The sequence below is a fragment of the Hesperophylax consimilis genome, chromosome 6, assembly GCF_061612785.1.
Source record: "Hesperophylax consimilis isolate HC1 chromosome 6, BYU_Hcon_1.0, whole genome shotgun sequence".
Taxonomy (NCBI): Eukaryota; Metazoa; Arthropoda; class Insecta; order Trichoptera; family Limnephilidae; genus Hesperophylax; species Hesperophylax consimilis.
This window is the reverse complement of record NC_142841.1, coordinates 4,524,021-4,540,995: the sequence shown is the minus strand read 5'-3', so window position 1 is coordinate 4,540,995 and position 16,975 is coordinate 4,524,021. Positions and strand designations below refer to the sequence as shown.

General features: G+C 33.0%; 1 protein-coding gene across 1 annotated transcript; it reads right to left on the bottom strand.

The window, feature by feature from the left end:
• Positions 1-12,617: 12,617 nt before the first annotated feature.
• Positions 12,618-16,743, bottom strand: LOC149422860 (heat shock 70 kDa protein cognate 4-like). Its single transcript, XM_089633012.1, has 3 exons — positions 16,720-16,743; positions 15,594-15,801; positions 12,618-14,344 (listed from the first exon to the last, which is right to left on the bottom strand). Exons 2-3 carry the CDS (start codon positions 15,799-15,801, stop codon positions 12,618-12,620), a joined length of 1,935 nt encoding a protein of 644 aa, XP_089489138.1. The 5' UTR covers positions 16,720-16,743.
• Between the last annotated feature and the right edge of the window lie 232 nt (positions 16,744-16,975).

The window sequence follows — 16,975 nt, the reverse complement described above, 5'->3', positions numbered from 1 at the left end:
AAAAAATTAACCTTCTACAACACATAAATACCTGTCACACTGTCACCTCAGCACAGGTTCTCCTAGTGAGCTGTTCGCATAACACACAATATCACCCACACACAGTTTTACCTATTTTCTTTATTTTTTGTACCTTTTTTCTTTACTTTTTTTCTCTGTACTACAATATAAAACACTGTAATCATTTGTAAAATGTGTATTCAAGAATAGAAATAAATAAATAAATAAAAATAATCCTAATCAAATTGGAATGTAACGTATGTTTAGTCTTCAAATAAGCTTAGCTTTCTATGCAGATCAGGAATTAAATAATTACTATTTCTGAATGTACGCATTCTGAATAAATTATTTTATCATTTCGAAAATCAAATTTTATGAGAAAATTGATACAGGCCTTTGAGAAAGAAATCAATCCCATGTTTCAAAGGCATTTATTAAACCGTAAAGTATCGCATTCTTGCGAGTTCCGCAAAGTAACCATTTTCACCCAGAAATGGGAAACATCATTTCTGTTCAATGAATTGAACGGATTGAATCACCACCGATACAATATTGTATTTGTACGCCTTTCTTGAAAGAATTGAGTTTATATACGGACAAAACTATTTATTCATAATCATATCGCAAAACAATGAAACAACGCAAATGGGTGATAACAAGAGTAAGGGATTCCCTTTATTCTGGTTAATCAATAAAACCAAACGTAACGTACATTATAATCTATGCGTTCATAGATAGCATCAATTACACTGTTTGATCAAAATACACTTTTCGCAATTTATGCTTTAAAATAATTCGTCTTTACATATTAAAGCATAATTTGCAAAAATTTTATTTTAATAAACGTTTTTTTTTTTGTTGATACATTTTTTTTACAATATTTCATATTTCAATTTAGTAATGTTGGCCACACTGGGTTGTTTACCCGTGCTGAGGCCCCCATTTTATTATTTAAGAATTTATACATTTAAAAAAAATAAAAGAAAAACAACATTAAAATAAAGATAAATTTAAAATAAAAAATAAAGATTAAAAATTAAAATATAATTGTAACACTAAAAGAAAAATATCAAAAGAGAATGTAAATCGGCATTTATAATGATATATGTGTTTGTGCGTGTTGCGTGTTTTATATATTTTTTTTGTGTTGCGTGTATATGTTTTATTCTTTTATGTTATAGTATTTTGGTAATATTGTCTTTTTGTTCTTTAATCCATTTTTTTTTATTTTGTGTTTGAATTTATTTTTATTTTCCTCAATTTTTGTTTCAAGTGGAAGACTGTTGAATGCTTTAATAGCGTGGTATTTATGGTGTCTTTGTCCAAAGGTAGTGTTTACCGTCGGAGTTTTTATGTTTTCTTTGTACGCTTGTCTGACCGGTCTATTAGTGATATTTTTTGTTTGTTGGGGTTTGTTTTTTTGTTCGAAAATGTAGTTTAGTAGTGTTTTAACATATAATTGGCGTATATCAAGTACGTCACAGCTTTTAAATATTTGGTCTGTGTCGGTTAGTTTATGTTTTTTGAGTATTACCTTTAATATCGTTTTCTGTGCGATTTCTATTTGAGCGATAGCTGCGTTTTTTGCTCCTCCACAAGCAATTATTCCATATTCTATTATTGATTGGCATAGTGCATAATATATTGTTTTCAATTGTTTTATTTTATATATGTTTCTTATGTTTAGGAAAATGTGTATTGTTCTGAGGAGTCTATTTGTGATTTGTTTGATGTGATGTGTCCATCTAAGATTATGGTCAATTAGGATTCCTAGATACTTTATTTGTTCTGTTTTTTCTAGAGGGGGGCAATCGCAGATGTTGGTGTTTATGCATTCGTGTATTTTTATGGTGTTTGTATTGTTTTTTGGCTGTCCTATGTTAGTTATGCTGTACGTTGTGAATTTTGTTTTCGATATGTTTAGTGTAAGTGTATTTGAGTCCAACATTCCTAGATTCGCTATGTTATATACCTTATTCCAATACTTAGATTTAAATAGTAAAACTGTGTCGTCTGCGTAACTAATTAATTTTCCATCTATTTCCATGCTGCAAAGTTCATTTATGTAAATTATGAAAAGAACGGGCCCTAGTATGCTTCCTTGTGGAACTCCGTGTGTAATCGGCAGTGGTTTGCTAGTATAGTTATTAATTTTGACTTGTTGTGTTCTGTCGCTCATGTAGCTTTTTAATAGTTGTAGTTCTTTGTCTTTGATACCCATATTTTCTAATTTTTCAAAAAGTGTTTTGTGGCATATTGAATCAAAGGCTTTAGTCAAATCTAAATATATCGCTATGCATTTAAACCCTTGATCTAAGTTGCTATGTATATAATCTATTGTACTTGCTAAAGCTTCTTTTGTGCTTCTTTTTTCTCTAAATCCATATTGTTTGTCCGAGATTAATTTGTTTTCTTCCAGGTATTTTATTATTTGGTTTTTTAATAGTCTTTCGAAAATCTTTGATAGAGAGTTTAACAAAGTAATTGGTCTATAGTTAGTTATTTCCATTTTATCTCCGGATTTATACATAGGGATTACCAGTCCTTTTTTAAGAGTATTAGGAAAGCAGGCATGTGTTATGCTAAGGTTGATTAGGTGTGTTATAGGTTTTAATATTTCATTTTTTATTATTTTAATGCAATCCGTTGTTATCTCATCTAATCCAGGAGCAATCTGGTTTTTAATGTATTTATTATTTTGTTAATTTCCATTTCCGAACTTGTTTTTAATATAAATCTGTGTTGTGTTGGTTGGGTATCGATGTTTGATCTGTTTGTTTGTGTTAGTTTGTTTGTGCTGTGTTTTTTACGATTCGCTAAAACTTTCCCTATAGTTGCAAAAAAGTTATTTGCGTGGTTTGCCATCATTTCTATATTTGTTTTGGCATCTATTTTTTTCGAGTTAATATTTAGATGTTCGATAGTATTTTTTTGTTTGTATTTTTGTGTGTATGTAACTTCCTTTAATATTTTCCATATTTCCTTTGGGTAATTGTTTGCTTTTTTAAGTTTTTCTTTGTAGTACATCTCCTTAGCTACTCTAATAATTTTCGTGCATATGTTTCTATATCTTTTATAGTAATTAAGTTGTTCCATGTCATACGGTGTTTGTTTAATTTGTTTGTGAATTTTGTCTCATTTACGAATACAGTTTAATATTCCTTGTGTTATCCATAGTTTAATTTTTTTTGCTTTGTGTGTAAGTTTTATATGTTTTATTATAGTGTAATTATTTATTTCTTGCGTTAGCGTATTTGTAAATGTATTCCAGGCTTCCTCGACATTATCTATTTGGTATAATGTATTCCAGTTTATTTTTTGGAGTTTTTCTTTTAAGTTTGAGTAGTCAATTATTTTTTTTGTAGATTTTTTTTTAGTTTAGATTTTTGTTTAGATTATATGTTTAGTTTTTAGATTTACCAGAATATGGGGAATAACTTTTTATACAATAGTTCCACACAGGAGGCTCTGAGGAAAAAAATCACCTCAAAGTCAATGTCGTCTTTGGGGATGCTGAGTGGAGGGACTTTTTTATGGAAAGGAAGGAGAGGAAGGTGAGTAGGAATCTGGGGGTCAGTGTGTCCAGGAGTGACGGACGTGTGTATCCATTCCTCCCACTGCGGTACGAGGCGATGGGTCGAGAGACTCCAGCTGGAGAGATCAAAAGGTCTCCCACAACCAGTCTCTCCTGATTCGGCACGCTACGTAGCAGGTGGATAAACGCATCCGCCGACAAGACCTAGACAAACCTCACCCCATTAACCCGGGCACCCTTACTAAGTCACCAAACGTAGCGAACCACTTGGGGTGACCTATGTCAGGAGTGCTGGTTATACAATAAATGGTTCACGGGGCGGCGGTTGGCAAGTTTGCCACCCATATGCAGTTATTTCATTAGTTTAGGAGGTGTCTAGAACTTTTAAATTGATGAGATGAGATTTTGTATTTCTATTTGCGTTATGTTAGATTGAACTGAGTTAATTAGATGCCATATCAAAAGTCACGAAAAGGCTCACGGGCAGCCAGATGTATGCATCACTAATTTAACCCTTCAGGTCTATAGCTCTCTCTGTCTCCAAACAAACATATACACTTTTAAATAATAAAATTATTAAATCCAACATAAAAAAGTTTTAAAAATGATTCACCGTGCGTTATGTCTAAACAATGAATTAAATTTACCAATTTCTATATTATATATAAAGTTTCGTGTTTTTTTCTTTCCAACACCGTTGAGAGAAACATAACGATTTCTGTGAGACCATATATGAGTGGTGATAAAATGATAAACATATTGGTTTTATTGAAATATTCTCAAAAAATTCCAAATGTTTGGGGCAAAACGCAAATTCAAAAAAGCGCTGAGCGTTAAATAATTATTAAAACAGATGCAATATTGAAATATTTACAAAAAAAATAATTCCACATCTCGTCATCGTTTTTGATATCGCTCGGTGTCTTTGAGATATTGAAAAGATAATACATTATTAACGCTAAAGTATTGTAAAATATAATAAATAACACACTTCTAATATAATATTTCACTACCTATCTAACTACAGGATGCACACAAAATGGTTAATTTTGAAAATATTGGAAATGTAAACTCACTGTGTGCTATGGTGGTTCAAAAACTATGGAGTGCAAAATTCCCAAAATCGATACTTATAATTTGTAAAAAAAAAAATCTTTAAAATTTCTTTATGATTTTTTTTTTTTTTTTTTATTTTTTTTATTTAATATTTGTATGTTTTTTACAATAAATATACAATTATACATATTATGCAGTGTTATCAAGGTAAATAATAATAGCTTTTCCTCACCATAAAGAGACAAGGCTCTTGTGTTTGGTGAGGGAATCCTAGCTCAATTATATGGAATCATGTAAGTAGGTAAATAATATATTTGCAAAACCAAAGGGATAAGTAAGAAATAGACAAGATTTATCAATAATACAGTTTCAAGATTTGAAGGAAATAATAATAAGAGTAAGATATGGACTTTTATAGTAGTTTTAGGTAAGAATTATGCAGATAAAACTGTTTAAAGTTCATGTATTGTTTTATTTTTGTCAAGGTTTCCAGTGCACCTTTCACAGGGTTTTAGTGGAGTGTGGCGATTTTCTCTGAGGAGCGATTGTGCGGTGATCTATCAAATGGATTGAAAAATATGGGTAATCGGGTAATTCAACACAGTGACAATTCAACACACTTCTAAAAAATAATATAAAGTCTTAAATAGCGTGAAACAAAAAATAGGTTAAGTAGGTTGGGATTAAAGGTTAGTTTTTTCATGAATTTTAACGACTTTGTAACACTTTTTCGAGGTGTTTTGAGGTATCACGGAATCGAAAATTAGACTAACCTGTATTATAATTTTATCCACACTAAAGCGGCCGCCATTTTAATAAACCTTGGAAATGTAGATACTGTGTGAAAAGGTTATACCAAATTTAAACGGCAAAAATCAATAGATTTTTTCTGTGATTACAATGTTTGAAGTTAATATTAAAATCAGTTAATTTAAATGTAGGTCTGATGTTACTTTTCGTTGCCGCATTTATATTTAAAATGAAAAGCCTCATGTTAATTGTGAATTTTGGATTGAAGATACTTTTTTTTTTATTTATGGCATTATATAAGAGAAGGTTGATGATTGGACTTCCTAACTCTGTACAGTATAGCTACATAGAATCAAAGTAATTGATCCATTAAAACGAGCGTTTATGAATATAATAAAATGATAAATCGTTGAATTTTACAACTTATCATTTACAAAAATGAAAAATGCAAAATAAATGTACACATTTTTGTACGAATTTCAGTTCTGCGGGCAGGAAAAAGATATTTCTTAAGCTTTTAGCAGGAGCAATCTTCTTCAACCCAGGCTGTGTACATTTATTAGACAATACACAGTATTATAATAAATTCATTGGAACAATCGAGGTAAATTTTACATATACGATTACTTCCTGCCCCTCTTTCGCTATCTGGTTTCCGCCGATTCTTCGTTTTAGTGTCGCCTTCGGTATTCCATACATTCTACTTGCCGCGTTCATACTATCTTTAGTGTCGCCTTCGGTATTCCATACATTCTACTTGCCGCGTTTATACTATCTTTAGTGTCGCCTTCGGTATTTGATACATTCTACTTGCCGCGTTTATACTATCTTTAGTGTCGCCTTCGGTATTTGATACATTCTACTTGCCGCGTTCATACAATCTTTAAGGTCGCCTTCGGTATTCCATACATTGTAATTGCCGCATTCATACCATCTTTTTTGTCGCCTTCGGTATACCATACATTGTACTTGCCGCTTTCATACCATCTTTAGTGTCGCCTTCGGTATTCTATACATGCTACTTGCCGCGTTCATACCATATTGGTTGAGAGGGAACGCCAGGCACACGCCGGTTTCATCTCACTCGTAATAGTGCCCTCTTTTTGCCATCCTAAACCATCCAAAATATTTAAAATGCGAAAAAATCGTTGGTACCATTGGACCGGTCCAATATTGGAGTTCTACAAAAATGTCAAAAAACTTTGTGTATTTCGAGCTCAATCTCTTGGGAAAACAAGGTTTCATCCGCCAATTGCGTGAAACCGGTAATAAATAGAATTTATAAAAAATCACGACTGAGAAAATATTATGTAAAAAAAACGTGGCATTTAGCAAAACAATTTAAAACATGAACCATGTTGCTTGAGATGACGATTGAGAACATTTAATGTAAAAAACATGGTATTTAGCAAAACAAATTAAAACATGAACAATGTTGCTCTGAGTTTGGCTGATTTTCAAAGCAACAACTCTGTTTTTTTATCTTAGTTTTTACCTAAATATGCCAGGTATATTTTGCACATAATGTTTAAACGGTGACCGGATAAATCATCAAAATGATAATTCATCACATCTTTAAAAAGTTATATAAAGTCATGGAAAGTGATGAAACAAAGACTTTATTAACTGGTTTAAGTAGGTTAGGTTAGATTAAAAAAAATGTCATCTTTTCTAATGACTTTATATCACTTTTTAAAAGCGTGTTGAATTGTCACTGTGTTGAGTTATCATGGAACCTGTTTAAACATAAAGAAAAATCAATTACAATAAGTTCATCATATTCACTTTCCCATAAACGTTGAGCTTAGTATTTTATTCATAATTTATACTAACTAACTAACCATCACGCCGTTTCCCCGCAGGGGTAGGCAGAGAGGACGGACCGCCAAACAACTCGGTCTTGGCACACACTCCTTGCCTCATTCACATTCATACATCGTCTCATACATACTCTTCTATTGTTCTGACTCTTGACATGGCCCGACTCAAGTATCTGATTCACTTGGTCGTGCCATGTCTTCCTCGGGCGTCCCCGACTTCTGCTACCATTCACATTTGCATCGTATATTCTTCTTACACTTCTTTCTTCGCTCATTCGCTCTACATGCCATAAATTTATCAGCTTCATACGAATGGCATTATGGAACCCTGTTGTTCCAAAGCCACAAGTAGCTTAGTTTTCAAAAGAAAAAGACGACACTTTCCTCTATTAAAGTCATAAGCAAAACATGTAATGTTGTTGATATCTATGCTTGTACCTATACGGATTGTGTGCTAAGTACGATAAGCTCGATATAACGCGCCCTTGAGGTGATTTCTCACTAAAACGGCGCTATACAAATCAGCCAAATATTATTATAATTATAACAACTAAACTAATTTTCCAACACTTGTTCGGAGAAAAAGTCTTTGGTAAAAGCGTCAAATACTTAGGATTAACCCTTGACAGTAGTAGACTCACCTGGCATATAAAGAAAACCCTAAACTTAGCAATATTGGTCGACCCGTTTACATATGTTGGTCGCGCGTTTGGCATTTTCCCTCCTATGTACCGGTGCCGAAGGGCTCAATATCGCTAGTTCCTCAGAATAACTTCCATTATAATACCGAACAAGGGTAGCAAACCTACCTGACGCCTGTGCTCTAAAGATTGAAAACCGTTTGTTAAGATAAGGGATCAAACGGACCGCCCGTCTCTGCACAGAGTGAAAAGTGTTTTGGAGCTCCAGACCAGAGGTAGATGCGAAATTAAACCGTGGGGCGCACTTGGGGGATTTGTACAGGGTCAGCAGTTGGGTACCTTATTAAGGTATATACGGGCCCTGTACAGTTCGCCCAGCTTCTGAGACGCTACCTTGACCAGAGCTAGTGCACTAGCCAGGTCACTTAGAGTTAAACCAAACATACAAATGGAAAGCATGTTAGGAAGATTTCTTCTGTTGAAGGAGACTAGATTGTCGTTTCGATCCCTTTTTTGACGAAAGCAGACATGTTTGAGTTTTGAAACATTAAATTCTACTAGGCTAAGGTTTGTCTATTGCGCACTCAACTTGTCTGTCAAAAACTACCATCGTGTGATTCTGTAGCCTCGCCCCTGAGACAATTGCGAAAAACCTTATTCGGAACATTTCCATGTCTCTGCCACCTTGTAAAATACATGCATACAGATGAAAAAATATATAAACTAATGGTGAATATTACAATTTATGAGATTATATAAAATATATGAAATTAGGAGAAATTTCTCTTAACATTTTAAAAAATCAAAAAAAACTTTTGATCAACGCAAGATTATTTGGCTTAATAAGGAGATAATAAATACTCATGATTCATCGAAAAAGAAATAAAACACATTTTTTATTGAACGCAATCATTTTTAATGTATTTGAAAGATAGCAATATAGGTATAAAGGAGTATTATCATTGGGAAATCATTTTTTTTGTGAAATCGCTCAAGAGTCCCGACTGTTTTCAACCGACTGGAGCTAGTCAGACTATGGCATCACATGAGGTATTTGTGTGCCTGAATGTATTGGGAAGGGGAAGGAGACGGGGGAGAGGAAGGTGGGAAAGTAACTGGTTATTCAGATCTGGTAGCCAAGCAAAGCTAAAGCCTTTTCAAGCAACGTTTCAATTCTGAATGGTGGTCTTACACCAGGGTGATACTGAGAGTATCTTCGATTCTGGGAAAATCTAAACTTCTTCAATGTTTCCACTTATTATGTAAGCCATGAATTAGTTAGTTGTAGATACCAATTAAAACCAAACCAAACACACCCGACTTCCGCGTATTGCTGTTTCATAATGAACAAGAAAAACCATTGAGTTATATAAATAGAGAAGCAAGCTTCATTACCGCGCGTCAAAAAAAGCATAACCACTCTAAAACCGCGACAACGTAGCTTTGAAACCAATAAACATTTTAAAGTAAACATATATTTGTCTCACTTACACAAGTCACGAGTACAATGCTGCCGCTACGATTAGACAACGACAGAAACACAAACCTGCGCTGGCGCGTCAGTGTTGCCTACCATTTGAAATTTTACCCGACATAAGCAATAAAATAGAGTGTTTTTTTAACGTTAGTTTGTAATAAGATAAACTAATTAAAATTATTTTAATATGTGTTTTTTTTTACTATATGACTAAAAGTAAGCATAATTAATTAAATAATAAAGACATTTTTTGTTCCAATATTTTGTATTATACCTAGCATACAATACTCAAACATCTCTTTTTGGTCTTAGCTTGTCTTGATCCCGGAAGTGTTTCGAACAAATGACTGTAGATTTAGTAGACAGCCAGTCTGTATTTTTTCTAAGTAATCGAATAATTTCCACCCTTTTCTCACGGAGTGCTGGATCTTTAGGTACACTGCAAAATTATTAATATAAAATACGTAAAAAAATATAATTACTGGATTTTTCATTAATAAACTAAAATAAGATTAAAGAATTCTTTTGTTCGAAGATTAAAATATAATTTAATATTATTTCAAAAATATTTAAAATCAGAGGTTACCTCCATAGAAACTTATTCCATAAATTATGTATTCTCCCATTAATGTGGGAAAACCAAAACGAATTTTTAGTGGCAGCACTGAACCTATATTTACAGTATTCGATATTTTATTCCAATTTTAGCGTTTTTTAACTTAATGTGAATATGTAAACATTAAACTTACGAGTGGAAAGTAATTCCGCATGATTTATTATGTTTTTGTGACCCTGAATTGCATTCTTTAACGACGCATTTACCCATTTTGGAAATAGTTTTGACGGCGTGTCGCTCGGTTTAACTCGGTCGGCATCTCACTGAGCACAATCAAAATGACAAGTTGGAGCAAGCTTGAAACTGAATGAGCGTTCATACCAAAAAGGTGGCAATTTCAATAATAATACATATTTTAAAAGGGGCATGGTTTTTGTACTTATCTAAAATGTGGCAAAGACAAGGGATATGTCACTTTTGAACAAAATTTTGTGTAGATGCCACATTTTATTGCTTAGTTAACGGTAAAATATGGTGATACCACATTTTTTAGGTCGTTATTTCTCAAAAACCACAAAAACACACTACTTTAAAAAAATTATATTTGAACTGGCGGTAGGTACACAAAATAGATGTAAATTAGTGATAATAAAAGCATTTAACAATTTTACACTCGACACAAAAAGTGAGTTAAAGAAAAAAATCATTAAGAAATAGAATGAAAACATCCTACATAGTACACACACATACACAACCGTACTAATAATAACATACTTATTTGGCTGATAGAAAGAATATATATAATTTTAATTATTATTGATTATTAATTTTATTTTATTATTTTCGTATTTGTATAGCGATATATTTACAACATTTTTTTATTGTTTTATATTTTCTTATTTATGTTAGCACCATAATACGGGTATTTGCCTAGTTTGGGGTATTAAAAACAAATAAATAAACACATGTTAACAAATAATTATAAGCAATAATTAGTCGCCTGAAATATCAATATAAAATAAAAATAGTGACCGGAGAAATCATCAAAATGATAATTTATCACATCTTTAAAAAGTTATATAAAGTCATGGAAAGTGATGAAAAAAAAACTTTATTAACTGGGTTAAGGGGGGGCTAGGGTTAATTCGTACGAAAAAAGGCATTTTTTTGTGAATTTTTTGTGACAACACAGTTAAAATTTCTTTATTAAATCTAATAGGACAGTAAAGTATGACATTTTAAGAATGTTGTATAAAATTTTCACGGAGAAATATTAAAAAACACGGCAATGGCAGCAATTATTCGGACGTGTCTCAAAAAAAAGTAGAATAGCGGTGCCCCTCATAACTCGGTGCTGGGTCATCTGAAATCAAAAAATCAAAGTTCATTCGTTAGATAATAGTTTTTCCCAATTAACGCTGGGAGGGTTTTTCGAAATTTTAATTTTTAATTGGAACACTTTGAAGGGAAAATCGCTATTTTTAGTGAAAAAAATCGGCTAATTTGTTATTGTAAAATAATAATTACTAACAAATTTAAAAAAAACTCTCCAGCGTTACCTTGTAAATTATGTACAAAAATAGTTTTCAAAATTTCAAAAGGATCGGTGCAGTAGTTTTGAAGTTATGACGGGCACCGACTTTGAAAACGTGAGTTGTGGTAAAAACGCTATAAAGTTTTGAACACTAAAAAATCTGGTATTAAACGTTTATAAGCAAATTTTATCGGCTTACCTCACACTGAATCATCAATGCCAGGTCCATAAAGGATGTTGCTATCATCCATGATGTCTAAAGCACCTTTTTGCTCCTGTCTACGACGAATCCTGCCTTCTTTAGTTTGTCTCTCAGCTTCCTGCTCTTCTCGGCTTATACGTATGGTCGGGTAGGGATTAAAATCCGACAGGTATAAAAATACTCGTAACTTCGTCAATTTTGCTCCAATCAACTTGAAATTTGAACACAATATTTTTAACAAATTAAGCATTTATTAAAAAAAAAATTAAAAATGCAAAAAAAAAAAATTAAAACCCTAGCCCCCCCTTAAGTAGGTTAGGTTAGGTAAGGTTAGGTCTAATTTTTTTTTTCAATATGTTTAATGACTTTGTATCATTTTTTAAAGGTGTGTTGAATAGTCCGATGTCCGGTCAGGTGCTCTGAAACCACTGAGCTATGTCGGCTTATTTCTAACCGCCAGATAATTCAATACGTACTAGTACCTCAATCAACAATTACTGCTTATTATATGTTTTCACCTGTAAAAAACAAACTTTATTTTTGTCAGAAAGGCTTTGTAAGTGCTAAATTTCTCACTAGTGAGAAAGCTTTCTCACGTAGCTCAGTGATTCAAAGCACCTGACAGGACATCAGAAGGTACGGGTTCAATTCCCGTCGGCGGCATTTATTTTTACTCGGGAGATATTTTCAATTTGTATGGATATTTCAGGCGACTAATTATCGCTTATAGTTATTTGTTATTCCTTATTCTATCCATAAAACTCTTATAAACATTAGTTTTTCATTAAAAAATAAAATACATGTTGCTTATTTTTTAACGACCTTGATTATTTTAATTTCATTTCTGTACTTTATTTTATTTTTTATAAATCAATTAAATTAGTTTAATTTTACATAATTTCACACTATTACAATTCATTTTATTTACACACAATTTGACGGAGTGGGGCTCATATTTATATATTTTTAAAATAAATTTTTATTTATAAAATACTTCTAATGTATCAATAAAAATAAAAATAAATTCAAAAAATTGGAGATTTTTTTCACAAGGACGGCAGAATTTTGATACCAGAGTTATTTGTGATAAATCGTTTGTACTTGGCTTCTAGGTTCTCGTGTTTTTTTTCGTAGTCTTCCTTTTTAAACATCTGGTCTGAGTCTACCCAATCAATGGTCTCGTTGCATTTTTCTAAAATCATTGCATGGTCACTCTCAAATAAACCTTCTTCTTTATCAAGAAGGATGGCTTTGATTTCGTAGCAGTAATCCTGCAGTTTGTTCTTGGCGGTAATAGCGATTCTGATGGTCTCTTCTTCCTTGCGATACGTTTCTGTATTGTAAGTCATGCGCTTGATATCGGTCTTGGAAAGTCGGCTCCTTTCCTGTTTAATAGTCAAATTTATATTTTCTTGGGTTTCATTTTTCGAGACGTCTTTCTTGCCCAAAACCATTAAAAAAAATCTCGAAATAGCGTTCCATATTACAAGTCCCCCATTTCTACTAGCCGAGGCCTTTTGTTGGATTGTATTTGCCGTGGCGGACACGATTTCCAATATTCCATTGACATCTACTTTGAAGGTAATTTCTATTTTAACTTCTCCGCGAGGCTTGGGAGGTATATTAGTCAAATTAAAATAACCCGCAGCCTTTTTACCCTCATACACTTCAATGCCGATGGAGTTTTGGTTATCGGCCATGGTCACAAAAGTTGACATTTCTTTAAGAGGTATCAGAGTGTTACGTTTTATGATTGCGATCGTGTTACCTCCCTTCATTTTTATTTCAAGTGAAAGCGGGGTTACATTAGAGAGTTTGACGTTTGCTGTATCGTCCCCAGTGAGGATGGCGGCCTGCACTGCCGCTCCGTAGGCTGCTGCTTCGTCGGAGTTTAATGACTTGTTCAGTTCCTTTTCATTAAAAAACTCTTTTAGAAGCTTTTGAATCTGTGGGATGCGGGTAGAACCTCCAACGATAAAAACTTCATCGACGTCAGCTTTGTGCATATTGGCATCATCGAGACATTGAGTTATATGCTGAAGGGTTAAAAGGAAGAGTTTAGTATTTAACTCTTCTAATTTGGCTCGTGTGATTGATATTTGGTAGTCAATTCCCTCATATAAGCAGTCAATCTCAATGCTCGTCTGAGTGATTGAAGAAAGAATTATTTTCACTCGCTCGCAGGCGGTTCTCAATCGTCTTAAGGATTTTTTATCGATTTTAAGATCTTTTTTGTGCACCTTTTTAAAATCCTCCAAGCAATGGTTCACCAATTGACTATTGAAGTCTTCACCTCCCAAGTGAGTATCTCCACTGGTAGAAAGGACTTTGAAAACACCGGCTTCAAAAGTTAGAATGGTCACGTCAAATGATCCACCTCCAAGATCGTATATGAGAAACTTACGCTTGCCTACTATATCTTTTTCGAGACCATAAGCAATGGCAGCAGCGGTAGGCTCGTTAATAATGCCAAGGACATTAAGTCCGGCAATAGTTCCTGCATCAATGGTGGCTAATCTCTGTGAATTGTTGAAGTAGGCAGGCACGGTGATGACAGCATCCTTGACGACCATTCCGAGGTACGCCTCAGCGGTCTCCTTCATCTTCGTTAGAATCATGGCGCTTATCTCTTCGGGGTAAAAAATCTTCTCACTTTCTTTGTATGTAACTTTAATCTTTGGTGTTGAGTTATCATTCACGATCTCAAAAGGCCAACTTTGTAAATCTGCCTGGACATTATGATCGAATTGGCGACCAATCAGCCGCTTCACATCTGTAAAAAAAAATATCATTAAGAAATAATATTGGGTAGATATTGAAAAACGTGATGGATAATTTCATTAGGCACACTAAAATGTTAATATTTCATAGACTGATCTGCTCAATCTGTTCCCCCATCCATTTAATTGAAGTGTTAATATAATGTATTTATTTCTGAGAAAGTTGTGTGCAAATCTTGAAATAATTATAAACTTTCCATCATACTTTTTGATGTTTGAAGAGTGATAATATAAGTGATTTTTTAAATTACAATGTACGTTGATGGGGTGGCGTAGGTGGGGGAATAAAGGATTAGGATAAAGGGACGAAGAACGGTTATAAATGAGAAGGTGGGTTGAATGATCTAGTTTGAGTTCTGTTGTGCAGTGAATTTTCCGTTTTTTGTCCATTTAGTCGAGTTAAAAATTTTAATAATAATATGACAATATAAGTGAATTTTTAATTATAATAAACGTTGAAGGGTGTGGGTTGGGTGGGGGAATAAATGAATGAGATAAAGGGACAAAAGACGGAAGTAAATAAGAAGGTAGATTGAAGGTCCAGTTTAAGTTCTGTTGCGTAGTGAATTTTCCTTTTACATCCCGTTCAGTTGAGTTAAAATTGTCATGGATATAATAATTTAATCAAATGATTTTTTTTATATCTGTAAATAAAGAAGTTGTATTTAGAATAAGTCTCGCTAAAATTGAGATGAAAAGTAACTGTCTACTGTTGCAATTTGGAATATGCAATGATAGGCGTCGAATAAAATCAGCACAAAGTTTCTTCGGCGGTTAACTGTATATTGAAGAACTTTTTTTATTTATTATATATTGTTATTTTTTTTTTAAATTTCACTACATAAGTACATTAATTTTTAGAAATAAAAAAACGAACGCATAAAATGTAAAACAAAGGTTGTGCCTGTGTGTGGGTATTATAAAAAAAGAACTCTAATAAAGTGGGAATAGAAACATAATCTTAAATCTATATCCTTAAATTAAATCATATGGTTATGGCTTTTTGTTATTGTTTTAAATCCCGCCCTATCATTTTATCATAAGATTGTGACTTTTTTTTGTTGTTTTATGCATTTGATTCCGTAAAAAAAATACCTTAAATCAAATCTATTTGGAAGTAAAAACTGGAGGAAACCGGTAGGTAATTGGTTTTATTGATGAAATATATAATAATTATAAAATTTCTTGTATAATGTTAGGTGTATACCTCGTGCATTGGATTGAATTCTAACAAAATCTCACCGTAAATGGTGTTTCTGTGGTTCATTGCCATCTGGTGTCTGGCGGCTTCTCCCACGAGACGCTCCATGTTCGTGAACGCCACGCACGAGGGGGTGGTACGACTGTCCAGCTCGTTGGCGATGATCTCTACTTTGCCGTTCCGGTAGACTGCCACGCACGAGTTGGTAGTCCCCAGGTCAATGCCGATGGCTGGTCCCTTGGTCGCCATCTAAAAATACAACCTTTTATTTTCATAACCATAATTCCAGCACCAGCGGTTTATTCCGGCCGGAATGTAAAATCCAACAGGATAGAATGTTAGGGAATGGAAGAAATGGGGAAGAACAACTATTTTGCTCTCTCCTGTCTTATCTCTCTCGAATGACGCGACACGAGAGGTTACGATTTTATTAAACTAATTGGTGATCAACCTTTTTAGCTGGAGGGTCAATTTGACTATTTTCAATATGTTAGCGGGACGTAGGAAGTTGAGTAGGTACATACAGCTTAATATGGTTAACTTTGTGGTCGGTGGTGTCACAAACCTATTTTATTTTTCCAAGAAACCGACTATTTTTGGAATCGGTTACTTTCGGCTTTTATAAAATTCGAAAATTTTGATAAAATGATATTTTATATGTAAATGGTAATCTTGAATTTTTAGAGCTTTCAAACTGATTGTTTAAAAATGCAAGTAAATTTTTGCACACATTATAATAAATGTGTAAACTTTTTATACCTACTATACATACAAACGGGCAAAACTCTACTAACACGGAAATTAACTAAATCTGCTTGCATTATCTGCTAGTATACTTTTATTATTATTGCAAACATTCGGCACGTCCGGTCCCAGAGAAATAGATAATTATTGTAAAAATACATTTTGGAAAAAACTCGTAATATTATTATTATTATTATAGTACCACTGATTCCGGTTAGTACTAGTAGTTAGAAGTTGAGACTCTTGTGCAGAATCGACACAAAGAATTTACATATAAAATGCACTCGTCTCAAAGCAGATATTGTACAGTGTGACGGGTAACGAACACAGGTTTTGTAAGGAAAATCACAGGAGGCAAAAATTGTGAGGTTAGACATTAAAATGAAATGTTTAAATGTAAAAAAGGAAAACGTAAAAACTCACTGTATGTTATAGAGGTTCAACAACTGTTTATTTCTAAAGATAATTATTTAAAAAATCATACGCATAAATTTATCTTTAGAAGTTATTTATGATAAAAAGATTAGATAAGATTAAATGTACTCACTCGTTAGATAATAATGTCACCATTCTGAAATTAACCAAGATATTTTATTTTTTTTACATGTATTTTAGATTCATTTCATTTGAGAATCGTAAGTATGTGTCAAAAAGTGTCCTGTATACAATATACATCCCA